The sequence below is a fragment of the Gracilinanus agilis genome, chromosome 2 (genome assembly GCF_016433145.1).
Source record: "Gracilinanus agilis isolate LMUSP501 chromosome 2, AgileGrace, whole genome shotgun sequence".
Taxonomy (NCBI): Eukaryota; Metazoa; Chordata; class Mammalia; order Didelphimorphia; family Didelphidae; genus Gracilinanus; species Gracilinanus agilis.
The window spans coordinates 433,359,415-433,379,669 of NC_058131.1; the positions used below are offsets into that span (position 1 = coordinate 433,359,415).

At 36.4% G+C, this 20,255-nt stretch overlaps 1 protein-coding gene across 1 annotated transcript; it reads right to left on the reverse strand.

Moving 5' to 3' along the window:
- Positions 1-5,726: 5,726 nt before the first annotated feature.
- On the reverse strand, positions 5,727-7,825 carry AARD (alanine and arginine rich domain containing protein). Its single transcript, XM_044659926.1, is given in 3 exon segments — positions 5,727-6,074; positions 6,076-6,122; positions 7,726-7,825. Coding segments are annotated over 3 exon segments (495 nt in total).
- Positions 7,826-20,255: the final 12,430 nt, after the last annotated feature.

The window sequence follows — 20,255 nt, forward strand, 5'->3', positions numbered from 1 at the left end:
ACCAGCTCCTAGTCTTATATTAGTTCAATAGTTCTTTTACTCTCAATTTTATTAATTTGTCCTTTGAGTTTTAGGATTTCCAATTTAGTCTTTAATTGAGAATTGGTAATTTGTTTTTTTTTTCCTAGTCTTTTTTATTTGCACACCCAATTCATAGATCTGCTTTCCTCTATTTTGTTGATATAAGCACTCAGGAATGTAAATTTTCCCCTGAGTACTGCTTTGGCTGTATCTCATAAATTTTGATGTGTTGTCTCCTCATTGTCATTCTCTTCAGTGAAATCAGTGATTGTTTCTATGATTTGTTCTTTGACCTATCCATTTTGAAGAATTAGATCATTTGTTTTCCAATTAATTTTAATTTGCCTTTCCATGAGCCCTTATTTATTATAATTTTTATTGAATTATGATCTGAAAAGATTGCATTTATTATTTCTGCTTTTATGCATTTGGTTATGAAGTTTTTGTGCCCTGGTACATGGTCTGTTTTTGTATATGTACCATGTGCTGCTAAAAGGAAGGTATATTCCTTTTTATCCCTAATCAATTTTCTCCAGATATCTATTAAATCTAACTTTTCTAAAATTTCATTCTCTTCCTTTACTTTTTTCTTATTTGTTTTTTGGTTATATTTTTCTAGTTCTGATAGGGGAAGGTTGAGGTCCCCTACTAGTATAATTTTACAATCTATTTCCTCCTTAAACTCCTTTTGTTTGTTCTTTAAAAAAACTGGATACTATACCATTCAGTGCATTAAATACTGATATGACTACATTGTATATGCTACCTTTTATCAAAATGTAATTACTTTCCTTTTCTCTTTTAATCAGATCTATTTTTGGTTTAGCTTTTTCTGATATATGATTACTACTCCTGCTTTTTTTGTCTCAATAAAAACCCAATAGATTCTGCTCCAGCCTTTTACCTTTACTCTATGTGTGTCTACCTGCCTCAAATGTATTTCTTGTAAACAGCATTTGGTAGGATTCTGCTTTTTAATCCAATCTACTATCTGCTTCTGTTTTATGGATGAATTCATCCCATAGTTATGATTATCATGTGTTTTCCCTCCATCTTGATTTCCTCTTTTAATTGTGACTTTTCTCTTTTTTTACTCTTTCCCTTGATACCAGTGTTGTGCTTTTAATTATTCTCCCTATTCCCCCTCCCTTATATTACTTCCCTTTCCATCACAATCCTTATTATTCCCTTCCTACTTCCACCAGGTTTTACAAGTGTCATTAATCAAGACCTATTTCCATATTATTAATATTTGCACTAGCGTGATTGTTTAGAGTCTATATCCCCAATCATATCCCCATCGAACCATGTGATCAGTTGTTTTTCTTCTGTGTTTCTGTTCCCAGAGTTCTTTCTCTGGATATGGATAGCATTCTTTCTCATAGGTCCCTCAGAAATGTCCTGGATCATTGCATTGCTGCTAGTTGAGAAGTCCATTACATTTGATTGTGCCACAGTATATCTGTCTCTGTGTATAAGGTTCTCCTGGTTCTGCTCCTTTCACTCTGCATCAATTCCTGAAGGTCGTTCCAGTTCAAATGGAATTCCTCCAGTTCATTTTTCCTTTTAGCACAATAGTATTCCATCACCAACAGATACCACAATTGGTTCAACCATTCCCCAGTCGAAGGTCACCCCCTCATTTTCCAATTTTTTTGCCAACACAAAGAGTGTGGCCATAAATATTTTTGTACAAGTCTTTTTCCTTATTATTTCTTTAGGGTATAAACCCAACAGTGGTATGGCTAGATCAAAGGGTAGGCAGTCTTGTAAAGCTCTTTGGGCATAGTTTCAAATTGCCATCCAGAATGGTTGGATCAATTAACAACTACCAGCAATGCATTAATATTCCTATTTTGCCACATCCCCTCCAATATTTATTACTTTCCTTTGCTGTCATGTTAGCCAATCTGCTAGGTGTCAGGTGTTACCTCAGAGTTATTTTGATTTGTTTTTCTCTAATTATAAGAGATTTAGAACACTTTTATATGCTTATTGATAATTTTAATTTCTTTAGCTGAAAATTGCCTATTCATTTGTCAATTGCCCATTTGTCAATTGGGGAATGGTTTGATTTTTTTGTACAATTGATTTAGCTCCTTAAAAATTTGAGTAATTAGACCTTTGGCAGAGGTTTTTGTTATAAAATTTTTTTCAATGCTTCCTCGCCCTACATTTAAGAAGTTGAGTTTCTAAATCTCAACTGTAAAATTTTGTATTTATCCCTATTAAATTGAATCTTATTAAACTCAACCTATAACTGTAGTCATTCAAGGTATTTATGGATCCTAACTCATCCGTTCAGCTTACTACCTATTCCTCCATGCTGCGGGTACAATTTGAAAATTTAATAAGTATGTCATCACCAAACTGATAAAGTTATGAAAAAAACAGAAGCAAATATCACTCAACCATGGAACCATGCCTGAGAGATTAAACTAGGTTAGAGCTTGGTAGGCCTATGCAAAAATTGGTTCCAACACAAGGACGTAAAGTTTAATAGTAATAAGAACCATCTTTTTTTTTTCATCTAGTCCTTTGCTTTGTAGAATGTGGAAATATTCTAAGGGTTGACTGCAGTACTGATTTTCAGAGATTGAAATAGATTAGAGAAGAGAAATAAAAGGAGAAATGAGACTACAAGGCAGTAGTATAGCCATTTCTAAGTAAAAACAAGAAGTTGGAACCCAGAGGGACAAGGAATTGACTACAAAAACACTTTTAACAAAACTGAAGTTGCAATGTACATATATACTAAGTGATGGAATATGCTTTCCCATTCTATGTGCCCCAATCTGTGGCAAAAGGATTTTGACAATTTTGGTAGATGTGGAAAGCCGTTTGATGTATTAAAGTCTTGGGAGAAATAAAATCAAATTTAGGGCCTGTTATCTGGATTCCCTATGTGACCAATCCAGACTGAGGCAGTCTTTGTGTTTGGTCCTGGTCACCTGAGCCCCAAAAAAGCTCTGGTACCAGCAGGTAGGTTAATCCAAAATCAACTTGATCCCTCCAAGAGGCTATTAGGAGTCATTTAGAGAAACAGAGTCTGTAACAGATATTTTATCTGGATCCCATTACAAAATCATCGGCAAGTAAAACTGTGTGTATGATTTTCTGCACTGCATGTCAGGACAGACAGAATGGGCCATCTAAGATAAAAATCTGAGGCTCCCCTTTTGACTCAGTCTTTGATCTCCACCTTTTTTACAATTCTTATTGGAGAGCTTTGAAGTGGCAGACCAGCTTCTACTGAGTTGATGACTTCCTTCCTTGATAATTGAGAAGCCTAAATCCTAACAAATGCTGCTTAGATAAAATCACATATTCAGATTAAAACCGGAGTCTTTAGTCTGAATGCAGATTTCAATTGATGAGCATCTTCATGGGATATTTCCTCTCCCGGAATTATCCCCTGCTGAATTGGGGTTTGGAATTTGACCATTTGTCTTTGCATCTGTATTCTTTAGACTTCAATGGATTATGCGTGATTTATTGCCCCTTACCAACTGTGACTCTTTTTTGTTCTTTGCTTGAAATCAGTATATAATAAACTTCCATGCCCGCAGAATTCAGAACAGCATGGGCTAACCACTAGTCTGGTTGTTCTCATTTTTCTTTTTCCTGTCTTATCAATCCGACACCGTAAACGCCACTCAGAACCCTCAATTTTGCATGTAGAGACTGGCTCTCTATAGGTAGAAGGATAGAGGGACAGGAAAGGAATAGGATGATGCCTGTGTGGACCATAGGAAAATTTTATTATGTATGACTGGGTCATGACTATGTGACTCTTTCTTGCTCAACAAGTAAGCCTAGTCATGTGAAGGAAGATAAGTTTTATAGAATGTCACCCTATTGCCATGAAATATAAGTTTATGGGTTAATGCAATATTTCATATTATTGTGGGATCACAGATTTAGAGTTGGAAGGGAATTTAGGAATCACTGAGTCTGTTTCTCCATTTTGCAGATGAGAAAATTGAGGTCTAAAAGGTTAAATGACTTGCATAGGGTGACACAATTAGAAAATGTCAGAGTTGGAATTTTTCTCCAGGTTTAAGGTATTAAGAAATTTTATTGACCTCCTCAAGAGTGTTATAAAGCAACCTCAAGGCTGGTGTTGATCAAGTAAATAATTACAGATAATTACAGATTGACCTAGGAGTGAATTGCCAAAACAGAAGTGTGTTAAGAATGTTTTGGTGGTACATTGCAAGGAATTTGTTGTGGCAGAGTAGTGGTATATGACTGAAGAGTTACTTCAATGTGTAGAGTAATTTTAGTGAGCAGATAAAAATTAGTGAAAGGATAAATAACTTGCTGAACACTAGCAGAAGTAGGAAGATGGGGAGAGTATTTTTGCCAAGATATGGAGTCTGGAGGTACTGTTTCAGGAATTGGTTGGTTATCCAGGTTCAAGTACATTATCTCCACATCGCCCACACTGCACGAATTGTGATAAAATGATGTGAAGTCATATTCCTACCTCCTATAGTATATCAGAATTATGAGTTTTTTGAGATCTAGGACTTTGTTGGATGAGCATATGGGGGAGAGGGGCATAGAAAATGGGTTAGCATCATGCTTAATTCAGTCTTGACCTTGGTTATTCAATCAGTCTCTGGGAAAAGGCCAGTGAACAACTGTTGCTTTTACTGGATTTTTCCATACACTCTAGTCTTCCTCTTTTCTTGTGGTTTTGTTCATTTTTCCAGAGTTTGCTTGCTCATTTACTTGACATCTTCCTCCAGGCATAGAAGTTTTTGTTAAACAGCAATTTAGGTAAATTTGGGCATTAAGAGGTTAAGTTCCTTGCCAAGAATTAGCTGAAAAGTCAATCTTAAATCCAGGAACAAGAACCAAATGTCTTCACTTTACCCTGAGTTTTCACAAGAAAGTATAGTCTTTAGTTTGGGGGGCCTCTAGTTTAAACCCTTGTATCCTCATGGGTAATCTTTATTTTCTCATATTGATCTCATAATTTGTGATCAATTTGTGAACTATTTCAAAAGTGTTTCTTTTTCTTTTTTTGGTTCCAACTTTTTAAATGAAGATTAAAAATTGTTTTTTCACATAATTGAAAGAAAAAATAAAATGCTAAAAAAACCACCATTTTTATCATCCATTAAAGTTACATATATTCTAAATGTGCTGATAGCTTTTGTTCATTGTGTGCTTTTTAAAATAAGGTGTATACTTAGGTTTATAGACTTCTTTTGATTTTTATATTAAACTATTTAACCTTTTCAATGGAAAGAAAAATATTCTGTATTATTAGAAAAGGATGCGGTATTGTAAGGATGCATTTTAAATGTATATTCATTCAATTAGAGGAAATATTTTAACTCTCCAAAATGTGACGATGAACATTACTTCTGAAATATGAAGTGGCCTTGGGTAGTTAAATTAGCAAAAGATGAATGAAATTTGTAGGGAATGCTTGGAAAAAACAAGAAACCAAAGCAAACCAAATATAGTCCACATTCTTTTCTTCCCTGTTTTCCATAGAACCTTTCATGATGTAAATGGACAGCATTTTCTTCCCATTGACTATTGATTTTCTTTTTCCTTTCATTTCCCCATTGCATCTCATATTCTTTTTTCCCTTGGAAGCTCGTGCATCTTGTTCATGATGTTTATGTCAGTCATTTGTGAAAAATATCGTTTATCTTTGGGCTTTATGTTTCCTGATATATACTTATTTATTCTGAGCTCACAGTAATCTTTCCCAGGGTTGGACATTCAGAAACTCCAGAAAGTTCATTTTCAATCCTCAGTTACCGCATTTCCAAGTTTAAATCCAACAAAGTTTTGGCAAGCTGCCGGTTCTGCAAACGTCTCTCCAACAGTTCCACCCGCAGCCAGGCGGTATCTTGGGCTATGTGAGTCCTGTGCAGCTCCTCCAGTGTGGCAGTGCTACTGCTCCCAGAGCTTTCACAGTGCTGCTGCTGCTTCTGAGGCTTCCACAGTGGCTGCAGGATGCCCAGGAGTGAGATGGGGCTGCGGAAAGCATTCCGGAGCCGCCTCTGGATGTCCTCCAAAAACAGGCTTGGATTCGGTGTCCTTCTGTGCTTCTGCACTTATGTCCAAAAGTGTTTCTTAAATTAAGGAATTTTTATAAAATTCACCTCTCAAGATGATATTTGGGTTGTAAAGTTTGGCTTCGGGTGACATTATGAAGCTAAGAAAAATAAAACAAAAGAATTAATAAAAGAATGCCAAGAAATGGTTTTTTAGTTTTACATTCCAACATTCCACATATTTGCTAAAATTGGCAATGGACAAGTTTGTTATTAAACTAAAATCCAGAAGAGGCAATTAACTGTACAGAAATACTCCTATGGTTCAAAGGTCACATAAATTAGAAGCTTGAGTCATAAATTATACCTAGGCATGGTATCATTATTCAGAAGACACATTCTTACAAGAGAATTGAGGAATTATGGTAGAAAAAAATGTGCAGGTCAGACCATGTTATTCCTCTATTCTCAAACCTTTAGCCAGTGCTCTCTACTTATTTATTCTCTTCTTATAGGCCTTTGCACAGAGTACATGGTTGGTCAAAGGGTGTAGATATTAGGGCTCAGTTTATTTGTTCTTTGAGGTATCCTGCTAATATTTTGAGGAGGCTGTGATTAATCTCCCAAAATGCTGACACTTTAGTGAGAGTTAATGGGTCTGGAGTCTAGACCTCTAGAGCCAAAGTCTGGTGGAGTTAGCAAGTTACTTAAGTGCCTACTGTACCATAGGCACTATGCTACAAAAAAAAGACAAAAGACAGTCCTTTCCTTCAAGGATCTTACAATCTGATAGGAGTGACAACATTTAAATAAGTGTATACAAAACAAGCTATATACAACTATCTATAGGAAATAATTAACCAAGGGAAGTCATTAGAATTGAGTTAATCCACTCCACTTTGACAATCTGCTCTGGAACTGTACTATACTGATTGGTGGGTGAGTAAGTAAAAACTTACCTAACCTACTATAATTACCTGACCCCAGACTATGCTTGATAGTCCATCTAGGATTCACCAAGGAAAAAAGGGGGCTATGGCTAGGTCTCAATTGCTGGAAATAATGAATTCCTTGAAATGGTTACAAATATAATTATGTAAAATAAAAGTAATTGATTCCATCCCAATGGAAATATGCAGTGAGAATTAAAATACAATAAAATCTTGGTGCTCGAGGTTTTGGGAACACATCGAATTTGGTATTTGACACATTTTGATGGGATGAGAAAAAATTGTCCCACTAATAGACTTTTGCTTGGTACTCAATGCACTTGCTAGAACTTGTTGGTCTCACAATCTTGGTAAGCTCCTGACAAGTTCATAAGGACATTCTGGGTCCATTGAGGCAAAAGCAGCCAGAAAAGACACATTTAGAGATCTGCCTCAGACCCTGGCAAGGACCAGTGGGTCTACAAATCACTGTCTAAAAAACACCTGGCTTTCTTAATTGGCTCAGAACATCCTGACCAGCTAAATCATTATCACAAACCTTGAGCACTATCTCTGGGACAAATGGCCTTCATACATATCAGCTATATCTTAGTGCTTTTGTATTTCTAGAGAAATCCTTATGGCAGAGATAACAGACCATATTTTGCTATATATTACCACCAATTGCACTATATATATTGAAGCTAAGCAAATGGTCAGATCAGTATAGATACAGATGCTCTGTGCTGTACTTAGGGATGACTCTGGGGTGTCACTGATATCTTCTGTGCACCTTTTAGTTTGAAGAGTCTTCTGGAGCATTAAGAAGTTAAATGACTTGCTCAGGGTCATGAAGCCAATCTATATCAAAGACAAGACAACTGTCTCTCTGAGGGGGAAAAAAGACATGCCTTTTAATTTAATCTGCATTTTAAACACATTTTAAAACTTAGAAACCAACAAAGCTATTGCTTTGTTCAAAGTTCAAAGTTCAAAGCACTGATTTGAACCATTTGCTGACTCGGAAGGCTCACACTGGTTTGATAGCAATTCAAAGAATCTGTTCCAAGAGAAGTAATGCTTGGATAGATTTTGTGTTTGTAAAAATCTTGTCAGCCATGGACTTCCAGAAGGATTTTTTTGCTATTAAAAAGTATTCAGCTCATGACCATAGAAGGGACTGATAGAGTCTGAATGCAGATCAAAATATACCATTTTTACTTCATTTCTTTCATGAATTTTTTTTTAAACCCTTACCTTCCGTCTTGGAGTCAATACTGTGTATTGGCTCCAAGGCAGAAGAGTGGTAAGGGTAGGCAATGGGGGTCAAGTGACTTGCCCAGGGTCACACAGCTAGGAAGTGGCTGCGGTCAGATTTGAACCTAGGACCTCCCATCTCTAGGCCTGACTCTCAATCCACTGAGCTACCCAGCTGCCCCCATCATGAATTTTTTTTGATAAATGCTGCTTCTTTCGCAACATAATGAACATGGAAATATATATTGCATGATAGCACATGCATAGCCTACATCATATTACCTGCCATCTCAGGGAGGGGAGAGGAGGGAGAGAGCATGAATCTCAAAATGCCAGAAAATTATTATTATTTTTAGTTATAATTTATTTTATATATAACAATAGAATATGTAACAATAATATAATACATATGATTTGTTATAAATGTATAATAAATTATAATAAATATGCTTACCCAAGGGAAACAAATTCTTATATTAGCTATGTCTCATTCTTTTCTTTTCCTTCCCTCCTACCTCTCCCCTCTCTCCCACTTTTCCCCCTTCCCTAAGAAGTCAGATAATATGATAAAGGTTGCATATATATTATCGTATAACACATAAAGATGATCTCCTGAAAAACAAAACCTGGAAAGACTTCTATAAAATGATGAAAAATGAAGTGAGTAGAATCAGGAGGACACTGTACGCAATAACAATAATAGTGTATTGACTGTGAATGACAACTATTTTCAAACAAGGTAAAGATCCAGGATCAGGAACTCATAATGAAAAGAATATCCACCACCATAGAAGGAACAGACAGAATCCAAATACATTCTTTAGAAATCTTCAGAAAATTATTATTTAAAATATATCTACATGTAGTTTAGAAAATATATAATTTAAAAAGCTCTCCCCCAAAATAATAAGAAATATTCTGTGGGTTTTGTTGTTGGGAGAGGGAATGTCATTGAAAAGTGACAAAAATATTAAAAACAACCACAATGTGAATCCAATTTTTAAAAAAAAAATACTTGCATAATGAGGGATGGGGAGCATTTGGAGAATAGCATCCAGTATTTATGAAAGAAGATAAAAATCATTTCTAAAATCACTGAAAAAGGTTTTGCTGCTAGTGTTTTAATCTCTGAAAAAAGTTAGGAGCAAAATATTTCACTCAATTTGTATGCATCTCAGCTATCTATAGAAATGTCATCTCTGCTAATAATCTAGCAATTAAAACAAAATTTGACTGATAATTATACCTGCCACTCTACCAGAGATGAATATTCTTGTTGAAAAGGATTGAATTTGATCCTGACAGCCTTCATCTGATGGTGAGGATCCAGAGACAAGTTTAATGAGGAAATGGATTTGGATTAGCATGTAAATCCAAAAGAGAGAAGATTCTCTAATACTTTTTGATGTTTCTCATCTCAAGATGAACCTTTATATTAGAGGACCAAAAAGAAAGAGTCCAAAGGAAATTCTTCTCAATCCTTAAAGTGTTTGATGTTTGAGGGATTTGGATTTGGAGTATTTGGAATCTTGAGTAATTGGGTAATTGCTCATGTTTGGGAGCATTTGAGACTTTGGAGTATCTGGAGTTCCAAGGCTTAGGGCATTTGAATATCGGTTTCTTATTTTCTTTAAATAGTTTAATTCAACCCATTTTTTATTCCTTCTTGAGTAGTATATTTTTTAAAAACAATTTTAAGTATTCAAAGTTCCTTCCCCTTTTCCTTTTGATAAGTCAAAGTTTCTTAGCCTTTTTTTGTGTCATGTATTCCTGTTGTGAAGTCTATGAATTTTTTCAGAATAATATTTTAGATGCATAAAATAAAAAATATGGGAATACTAAGTAAACCATTAATATATCAAAATACAGTTATTAAAATATTAAATTCCACCATAGGCAGTAAAAAAATCCATGCAGTAAAGGGGTACCTGGGTTTAAAGCTTTCTTGAACCACCCATTAATTATCAGCCAGATGGAAATATAAGGACATCTTAGAAGAGGAAGGCTTCTTTGGAGAAGATGGATGAATTCCTGTCTGAGTACTGAACAGAAGGTAGGCATGTACATTGTTTTATTCCTTGTGTATGTTGTCTTCTTGACTTCACTACTTTGTCACTTGTAGATCTTTCCATGTTTCCCTGTATTCTTATATTCTCTGTATTTCTTATTGTATAGTAATATTCTGTTACATCCACAAACAACAGTTTGTTTAGCCACTCCCCATTCAATAGGCGTCTACTTTGTTTCCAGTTTTTTCAAACTGCTACCAAAAGTACTGTTAGAAATATATCGAGTACATGGGGGGTGTGTTTTGTATTTTTTTTTAGTGAAACCCTTATCTTCTGTCTTAGTATCAATTCTAAAACAGAAGAGCAGCAAAAGCTAGGCAATTGGGGTTAAATGACCTGCCCAGGGTCACACAGTTGGACAGTATCTGGGGCCAAATTTGAACCTCAATCCTCCCAACTCCAGACCTGGAGCTCTATCCACTGTGCTACCTAGCTGCATGGGGACTTGATTCTTATCAAAAGTCTCCTTGGGCTCTAACGACATAACAGAATTTCTGGGTTAATGAATAAGGATATTTAAATTGCCTTTTTTTTTTTTGTATAAACAAATTACTTTCCAAAATGAGTGAACTGATTAACAACTCCACCAACAATGTATTAGTGTGCCTACCTTAACACAACCCCTTCCACTTTGACTATTGTCATCCTTTGTCATCTTTGACAATTTGCAGAATAGGAGGTAAAACCTCAAGATTATTTTGATTTCCATTTTTTTTCATTATTGGTGATTTGGAACATACTTTCATATAGTTCTTAATAGCTTGCCATTCTTTTTTTGAGAACTATTTGTTCATGTCTTTTGACTACTTATCTACTGGGGAATAGCTCATGCTTCCTGACTTAATGCCATGATGAGTGATCCTGGGAAATGTTCACTTTCCACCCTGTTAGTCAGACACAACGTAAGGCACATTGAAAGATGAGGTCTGGGAAGGTTTTCTCCTTCACATTTTCTGTACCCCCTGGGGAAGCTATGTGTATTCTGACTGGATGAGTTCCTTTCCTTTGAAACATTTTGTCCTAGAACAAAGTTGAGTGATGAGTCAGACAGTGCAGATATGGAACTATTCCTTTAAAGAAGGTCTTTGTCTTTGGGATCAGAGGCAGCCAGCATCCCATGTGAGGGCTGAGCTATTTAGAAATTATTGTTTTACTCCAATTCTCTAGTTAACAGATGCATATCAGTCACATTGGGATTGCACACAGGTGGCCAAATCCATGGCTTACAAGCAGCCATAGTAGGTAGCACTGTTGAAACAGAAGTCATTCATCGGGTCTTGACCATCAGTTATATGAGGATCAAGTGTGCTTACCCATTAAGAAGCCATTGTTTATTTGTTTAGGGATGTGAAGTGACTCTGAAGGAAAGATCTTACATCACTGGTGTTATTTGTAAGAGTCTTGAGGTTTGAAAAGAAGCAATTCAGAGAGAAAGTACAGCAGACCTGTGATCTAGTTTGGGATTGGGATTCATTCATTCCTTCAGCAACTTCTATGTACCAGACATTGTATTAGGCAATAGAGACAAGTGGGACAAAGAGACAAGACAAAAATAAAAACATTCATGCTTTTTCAAGAAAAATAAATGCAAAATACATAAAAAATAGATAGAGAGATATACTAGGTGGCTTAGTGGATTGAGAGCCAGTCCTAGAGATGGGAGGTCCTGGGTCCAAATGTGATGGCAGATATATCTTGGCTATGTGAACCTGGGCAAGCCACTTTCCCCATGGTCTAACCCTTACCCCTCTTCTGCCTTGGAACCAATATATAGTCTTGATTCTAAGATGGAAGGCAAAAAAAAAAAGATGGAAAATAAGAATTCATAAGCAATGATGTGTTTATATATAATATATGTATATATAATATATTCTATGTAGAATACATATTACATATAATATATGTATCTATAATATATATTTCTGTGTGTATGTATGTGCATTTATTATATTGGGGCTTGGGGGAGCAACTAAGAGGATCGGAATAGAATTCCCAGCAGGGGCAACAACAAGCTGACCATAAAGGAAGCTGAAGATTTTAAAAGACAGGGATTGGGCATGCAACATTTATCACTGTTAGCCATTGCGTCTTCCTGGATATTCTCTTCTCTTGAGATTTTCATTTCTACTTTTTTTTTTACTACTACTTTTTCATTACTAAGTTTATCATGTCTCCTGACTATGGGTGTGTCCTGCATCTTTATCCTGATCCTTCTCTCTTTCTTTATACTTTCTCACTTCAAGACCTTATCATTTCCTATAGGCTTAGAGGACAATATGTGCAAATGCACTGAAATGGGAGATGTGAAAGAATGTTTTAGATAAGAAGTAATAAACAGGCCAGTTTAGTTGTAATGTAAATTTTCTAGAAAGATATGTGAAATTATCTCTGAAAGGTGGAGTGGTTAGAGTCAGATTTCATAGCATTTTCAAGGCCAAATGGAGGAGTTTGCATTTTATCCTAAGAGGAACTACCAGAGCTTTTTGGATCTATCTATGACTAGTTCTATTATTTCAGTCCTCTAATACTCCTCTGTACCTCTAAATTGAGGAATTTCATTTGGATGGCTTCCTAATTCTCTGTAGCTCTGAAGTTCCTTTGGTTCTCTGGTTTTCTCAGAAGAGAGATACACACCTAAGAGACCATCTAATCATAGAATTGTGAGATTTAGAAATGAAGGAAACCTTAGAAATGATTTTGTTCATCGCCACCCCATTTTTACAGAGGAGGAAACAGAGGCCCAAGAGGAAATATCTTGTTTTCAGCTTTGCATCCTTAGTGTCCAGGACATAATTGGTAAATAATGAATGTTGGACGGAACTGAATTGCCTAAGATTACATAGGGTTAAGACACAGAAATGAGATTTGAACCTAGGTCTAGGTCCTCTGACTACAAATCCAATACTTTTTCTATTTTCCCAGTCCAAACCCAGAGAATTAAAGAATCTTGGAATTGCCAGTTACCTCAGAATTCCCCAATTTAGCACATTCCTAACCCAGAATCCCCTCTCTATATTCTATCTGTTGGAGAAGTAGTCATCCATTCTTTGTTTGAAGAAATCCATGGCAGGGAGAGGGGCATTCACTTTGAGGGTGTTCATTCCACTTTAGTCTGTTATCTCATTGCTGGGAAAGTTTTTCTTACAGGAAGCCCAAGTTTTCCTCTCTTCAGTTTCCATCCATTACCCCTATTTATGCCTTCTAGGCCAACCAGAAGATATCTAATTCTTCCCCTATATGACAGTTATTCAAATATGTGAAGACTAACAAAAAGCACAAGCTTTTCCTTTTTTTTTTTATCTAGGCCAAAGATTTCAAGTTCCTTCAACCAATTCTTGAATGATTTGGTTTCTAGTCTTCTCAAAATCCCTTGTCAACATCTTCTGGATGTACTCTAACTTACCTCTATCTAACTTATCTGTCATAAAATATGAGAAATAAAACGGCACACAATACTCCTCATTTGGTAAGAATGGGACAAAGTACACTGTAATTGTCATCTTTCTTGAACTGGACATTAGATCTCTTTTAGTGAAGCCTAGACTGGCATCCACTTTTTGAGCACCATGTCACATTGTTGACCTGTGTTGAGATTACAGTACACAAAAATTCCAAAATCATTTTCACATGGACAGTTCTTCAATTTATAAAGTAGATTTTCTTAATCCAAGCATATAACTTATATTTATTTCTGTTACATTTCATTTTATCAGCTTTTTCCTCTAAAGTTATCAGTATATCTTAACTGACAAACCTGTTGGCCTTTTCTCCATTCTTATCCTTTTTGACCTCTCTGCAGCTTTTGGTCACCTTTTCATGGGTGGTCTCTTCTACATTTTTGTGACACTGCTCTTTCCTATCTGATTATTTCCTCTCAGTCTTCATTGTTAGTTTTTCATCCTTGTCATACCACTAACTATGAATGTCCCTCAAGGTGCTCTCCTTGGAGGCCTTCTTTTTATGTTCTATACTATCTTAGTGATCTCATCATCTCCCATGGATTCCATTATCTTCCTTATGCATATAATTCTATATCTATATGCCTGATTCTATTATACATACCTTATTCTCTCTTGCAAATTAAGGTCACATATCATCAATTACCTTTTGGATTTCTCAAATTAGATACCCTTAAGTGTATCAAAACCAAATATCCAAAACAGAACTCATTCTTTTTTCTCACAAATCTTCCCACCTTTTGAAATTCCCTGTTACTACTGAGGGTACTACCTTCATTCCAGTCAACTAGAGCTGCCACTTTGGTGTTATTCTTGACTTTTCATTCTCACTCGACATATCTAGGGCCTGTTGCCAAACTTGTTATTTCTACTTTCTCTCCATATTCACATGGCCACTATTCTAGTTGAGGTCTTGATCACCTCTCACCCGGACATGGCAACCAGCAATAAAATACTGGTTGATCTCCTTGCCTCAATTCTCTAACCATTCTAGTTCTTCCTCAACTTAGCTGCCATGGTGATTTTTCGACTATATCTCCCCATTCTATCTCCATGCTCAAAGAGCCCCAGTGGCTCCCTAGGATCAAATATAAACTATTTAACATTTAAAGCTTATTATGCTTATTATGACATGATACCTTCTTATTTTTCCAAATCTTCTTGCATTTCATTCCTTCCATGTACTCTCTGATTCAGCCCCACTGAACTTGCCATGCCTTTCCATTGACTGTCTCTCATGCCTAGAATGCTTGGTTTCTTCACTTTTTTTTTTCCTTCAAGACTTCATTCATATCTCACCTTTTATAGACAGTCTTTCAGAAATGCTAATGCCTTCTTTACTCAGATTATCTTCCATCTACTCTGTACGTGTTATCTCCTGTATTAGAATATAAGTTTCTATCTTTATCTTTGCTTAGTTTTGACACCACAAAACAAGATCTCCTTAAAGTCCCTCCACTACCATCTTTCCAGCTTCCTTTTATATGTTGTTTTCCCCAATTAGATTGTAGGCTCCTTGAGGGCAAAGACTATCTTTCTTGTATCCCCAATACTTAGCATAGTGCCTGGCACATGTTAGGTACTTAATAAATATTTATCAAATTGTATTAAACTAAATTGAATGGATAGAAAGAGCTGCTTTTGCCTCTCTTTGTACCCCAGAGCTTAGCATAACTTCACATACTAAGCACTTAATAAATGCTTTTTGACTCTCTGACTATTGACTTTGGCCATATCAAGATCTTTCTTTTAAATCTTAATTCTAGGGGAAACTAGATGCCTCAGTGTATAGAGTGCCAGGCCTGGAGACTGAAGATCCTGGGTTCAAATCTGGTCTGAGATACTTCCTAGCTATGAGACCTTGGACAAGTAACTTAACTCCAAATGCCTAGTCCTTATGCTCTTCTCTGTCTTGGAATCAATACTTGCATCAAATCTAAGACAGAGGTAAAGATTAAAAAATATATATTAATTCTGTCATCAAATTTATTTATTATATTTTCTAACTCCCTAACACCTGCAGTTTAGAAAAACATCTTTATCTTCCATCTTAAAATCAATTATATGTATTGGTTCCAAGCCAGAACAATAGAATGGGCTAGGCAGGCTTAAATTACTTATCCAGGGCCATACAGCTAGGAAGTGTTTGAGGCTGGACTTGAACCCAAGGTCTCCCTACTTCAGGCATGCCCTAGCACTCTATTTATCATGCTATCTAGATGTCCCTTATATGCAATTATGACAGCCACACTTTCTGGAATGATATTCATAAGAAAGACACATGTCCAAAGGAAAATACTTAGAATGCTCAATCAGAAAGCTCCTTTCAAAGCTGAACCTCACTCTGGGTGAGAAGAGGGTCTTCCAACACCAGGGAATCACATGGGGCAAGAACCAAGGTCTTTTGAATACCAGGAGTCATGAGACCTTTAGAATGGCTGCGGATTGCCCCACTTTTTTCCTTTACCTAGTATCTTAATTCATCCAGAGGATGGGGTAACTTGTAATTTCATTATATTTTATTTATTTATTTTTATTTTTTAAAATGTTATCTCTATTTTATCCCAATAAAAAATGTACACATTTTCCAAAGTTATGCAATTCATGTTGTCTCCTTCCCCTCTGTCCTCCCCTCTCCCAGAGTTGACAAGCAATTCCACTGAGTTATATATGTATTTTAAATTTTTTCCTTATATTACCTGTTTTAAAATTTATCTTCATTTTATTCCAATATAAGTTGTAACTTAAAACATACCTTTTAAAATGTAAAATTAATCTTGGGTACCAAAGAAAGGGGGGCAGGCTAGTGTTAAAATTTCACAGCAGGTACCTAATATATATTGATTGACTAAAAAAGAAGAGGACCTCATAGAGAGTGTCTGAGGACAGTCAGAAATTTCCAATGACCTAGAGAGAAAATGTGACATTTTTATTTCTTTCAGGACCAAGTAACACCTATGCATATTCAAACTGGAATGAAATTTAGAAGTTACCTAGTCCAACCCTCTCATTTAATTTATGAGGAAACTTAGTTTCAGGGAGGTTAAGTAACTAATCCATAATGTTACAGTTACAAATAAGATAATATTTCAAACCTTAAAGCCTTATAATCCTATATAAATGCTATGTATGTATGAGGACAAGATTTGAAAGTAGGACCTGATGTCACTTATCTGTTCTGAATCATTCAATTAAAAGTTCTGGGTAAAAACAAACAAATTAAACTGTTGAAGGTGCTGGGGGATACAGATGGTGTTTTCATCATTACTACAAACTGTATCAGGGAGACTACAAAGGAAGATCTGGGAAGTAAACCCCTGTATCAGAAAAAAGTACCTAAGAACAGGACTTAGATTCCTGGATCATGGTTTAAAATATACGTATGATGGATTCCTGGCAACATGCTTAATTAAATTTAGTAAAACTTTGTTGGCAGCTAGGTAGCACAGTAGATAGAATGCTAGGACTAGAGTCAGAAAGCTTCATCCTCCTGATCTGGGACAAGTCACTTAACCCCGTTTTCTTGAGTTTCCTCATTTTAAAATGAGCTGTAACCATCAAAAGACGAAATGCCTGAGGAAACCAAGTATGATCTTCCAACTCTGGCCTGGGATGCTTACTAGCTGTGTGACCCTGGGCAAGTCACTTAACTTTGCCTCCATTTCCTCATCTATAAAATGAGCTGGAGAAGGAAATGGTAGACCACTGCAGTACCTTTGCCAGGAAAATCCTAAATGGGGTCACAAAATGTTGGACAGGATAGAAAATGACTGGACAACAAAAATTTACCTGGTGATTCATGAATCCTAATGAAAAATTAATTGAATAGAAGAAGAGAGAAAACTACCTTAATAGATTTACCAAGTCTGATAACTGAAAATAGCAGGCACAGCATAGGTTACAAGTCAATAAGCATTTATTAAGCACCTTCTAGTGTTAAGTGCTTTTAAAGAAAGATAAAAACAGACTCTGCTCTTAATCTAATAGGAAAGACTACATGCAGGCAGCTATGTACAATACAACATATGCACGTATATGATAAATTGGAAATAATCTCAGAGGTGGCTATTTTCAGTAGCTCTCACAACTAATCTCATGTTTAACTTCTCTTTATTGTGCAAAGGCCACTATGGACTCTTGAGTGAAGCATAATTCATTTAGGGTGTGTTTCCCCCATTTTCTGCTGATCACTGTCTTGAATTAGCACATTCCTGCCAGATTCAAAATAGGTAGAAGTGAGCATAATTTCAAACAAAGGAAAGAATCTAATTAACTAGTTATGTCTAGCCATTTAATTCATTCTTGTTGATGATTTCCAGCTATCCCTCTGTTTCCTTTTCTACTGAGCTCTGCTCATTTTATCAGTGAGGATACAGAGCCCTAGACAAATTAAGTGACTTTACTGGTGCTCTGACTTCAAATCTAAATGTATGTGTCCCCCTGTCTCTTTTATTTAAAATGCTACAGGATATAAGTGTAAAGGAAGGTCTGATGAGCTAGAGAGAGACAATCATCCTGTCACCCTTTAACCTCAGTGGGCAAATTTTGTCCTTGTTGCATTTCTTACCTCTCCCCCACATCTCCTTCTTGATCACTATAGACCTGTTAAGTGTTTTCCCTTTTCAGTTGCTGAGAGATCACATGCATTATTTCTACTTCCATACTTTGAATCTTCCTTAGTCCTCTCAAATTAGAGCCCAAAATTGGGGAAAATGAATGAATGGATGGATGAAGAACATATTTCAGAAGAAAATACATATATAATACAGTCAAGGCCTTAAAGGGAATTTCAGTGCGGGGATTCATTGTTATTTTATGGAGGTATAGAACAATGATCATGCCCTTTCCAGTGACAATGGTAGTTACATTGAATTATTATTCTCAGAGAAAAAGACAGAAGGCAAAAGAAGAAGAGTTTGGTCTTCACCTGCCTGGGCAGATGGCAAGAAACTGGCTAGCTGGTATTTAGAGTGAAGTAATCACTAAAATCTGGAGCAAAGCTGACTACAATGGAAGATGATCTTCTGACAGAGATTTCACATCTCCTTCTTTTGGTGTGCTTTCTAATTTTAAACTCTTCATGAGCCTGAGAAAATCAGAGGTCTAAGAGGACCTGCACTGAGGAGGCCTCAGGTCCATAAAACAGACTGAGCATAGCCAGCAGAGATCTCAAATCATAGGTGCCAAAGAGGTTGTAAGGTCTGGCTCACACCAGGACCTGAGTTCCTCCTTCTGTGGAGAGTCTCCTTTGTATACCTCATCCATTGCCATTTTGGGATGAGGTTATGATACTGCAACTGTGAAAAATTAATATTGAATTAGTTTCCCCCCTTTAGCCTCCAAGAACAGTTTGATTTGAAAGCTCAAACAGTCTCTCCTCTAAGTTATTAGATTGTGTTGAATCCTTCCTTCATTTGTCTAGAATAGATCTTTAGCCTTTTTAAAAGTTTGCAGGTTTAAAGGCATCTCAGTGGACTAGCTTTTGTTACAGTCAGGGTGAAGACCTGCTCTTTTTTATTTGTAAACAAGAACTCTCTGAGGTACTGAAGTTAGTTCTAGCTGCCCTGGTAGATGCCACATGGAGAGAAGAAAAGGATGTGTTGATATCCTTCTGAGACCTGTTTCTTCCTGTGATGGAGTAGTAAAGGAGCATCTGAGGTCTCTGAGGATGCTCCCTCCGTGGCACTTTTCTAATCAGAAACCTCTTAGAAAATTCTGGGGAGAGACTGGATGATGATATCACAAGGGGTATATGAGATGTGTGTGAGGAAGTTGACCTCTTTGCCCCTCTCTTTTGGCCACATTTTCTCCTCCTTGTGAACCTTGCCCATGCTTATGCCTCCATCTCTTGGCCCCTCACTGTCCTGCTTGAATTCTATAGCTTCTCTTCAGTTAGTTAGATTTTCTTGAGCAGCTAATTAATAAATTAACAAATATAATACATATAGCCTTCAGAGAATTTCATTCATTAAGTCACTAAATATAATTGCAAAGGACCTTGGAGGAGCTTTCAATATCTTCAGCCCACATCCCCCTATCATATCTGTGATCTATGCAAATCCTCTCAGGAACAAGGTTATAAAGGCTCTGGGTGGAACTTTATCTTAAGTCCTCTCAGCAACTCAATTGCTGTACTCTTTACAGTTAACAAGATCCCTTTTAGCCCAGGTCTTATCATCTCATTCTCTTTTTTTAAATTCTCTGGTTCTCTTAAAAAAAATTTGATTCTCTCCAGAAGAGACAGTGACCAATGGCTCCAAAGAAGCTTAGTCTTTTCCTCTTTCTCCCTACCCCAAGTACACTGGGCCAGGAGCTGGAATCAATCTATGGCTTGCTACCCACTGCTGCCAACATGATTACACTAATGATCAATACAGATCTTTGTTATCTTTTATAAAATATCAGCCTCCAAAACCTTCTCTCTCTCTCTCTCTCTCTCTCTCTCTCTCTCTCTCTCTCTCTCTCTCTCTCTCTCTCTCTCTCTCTCTCTCTCTCTCT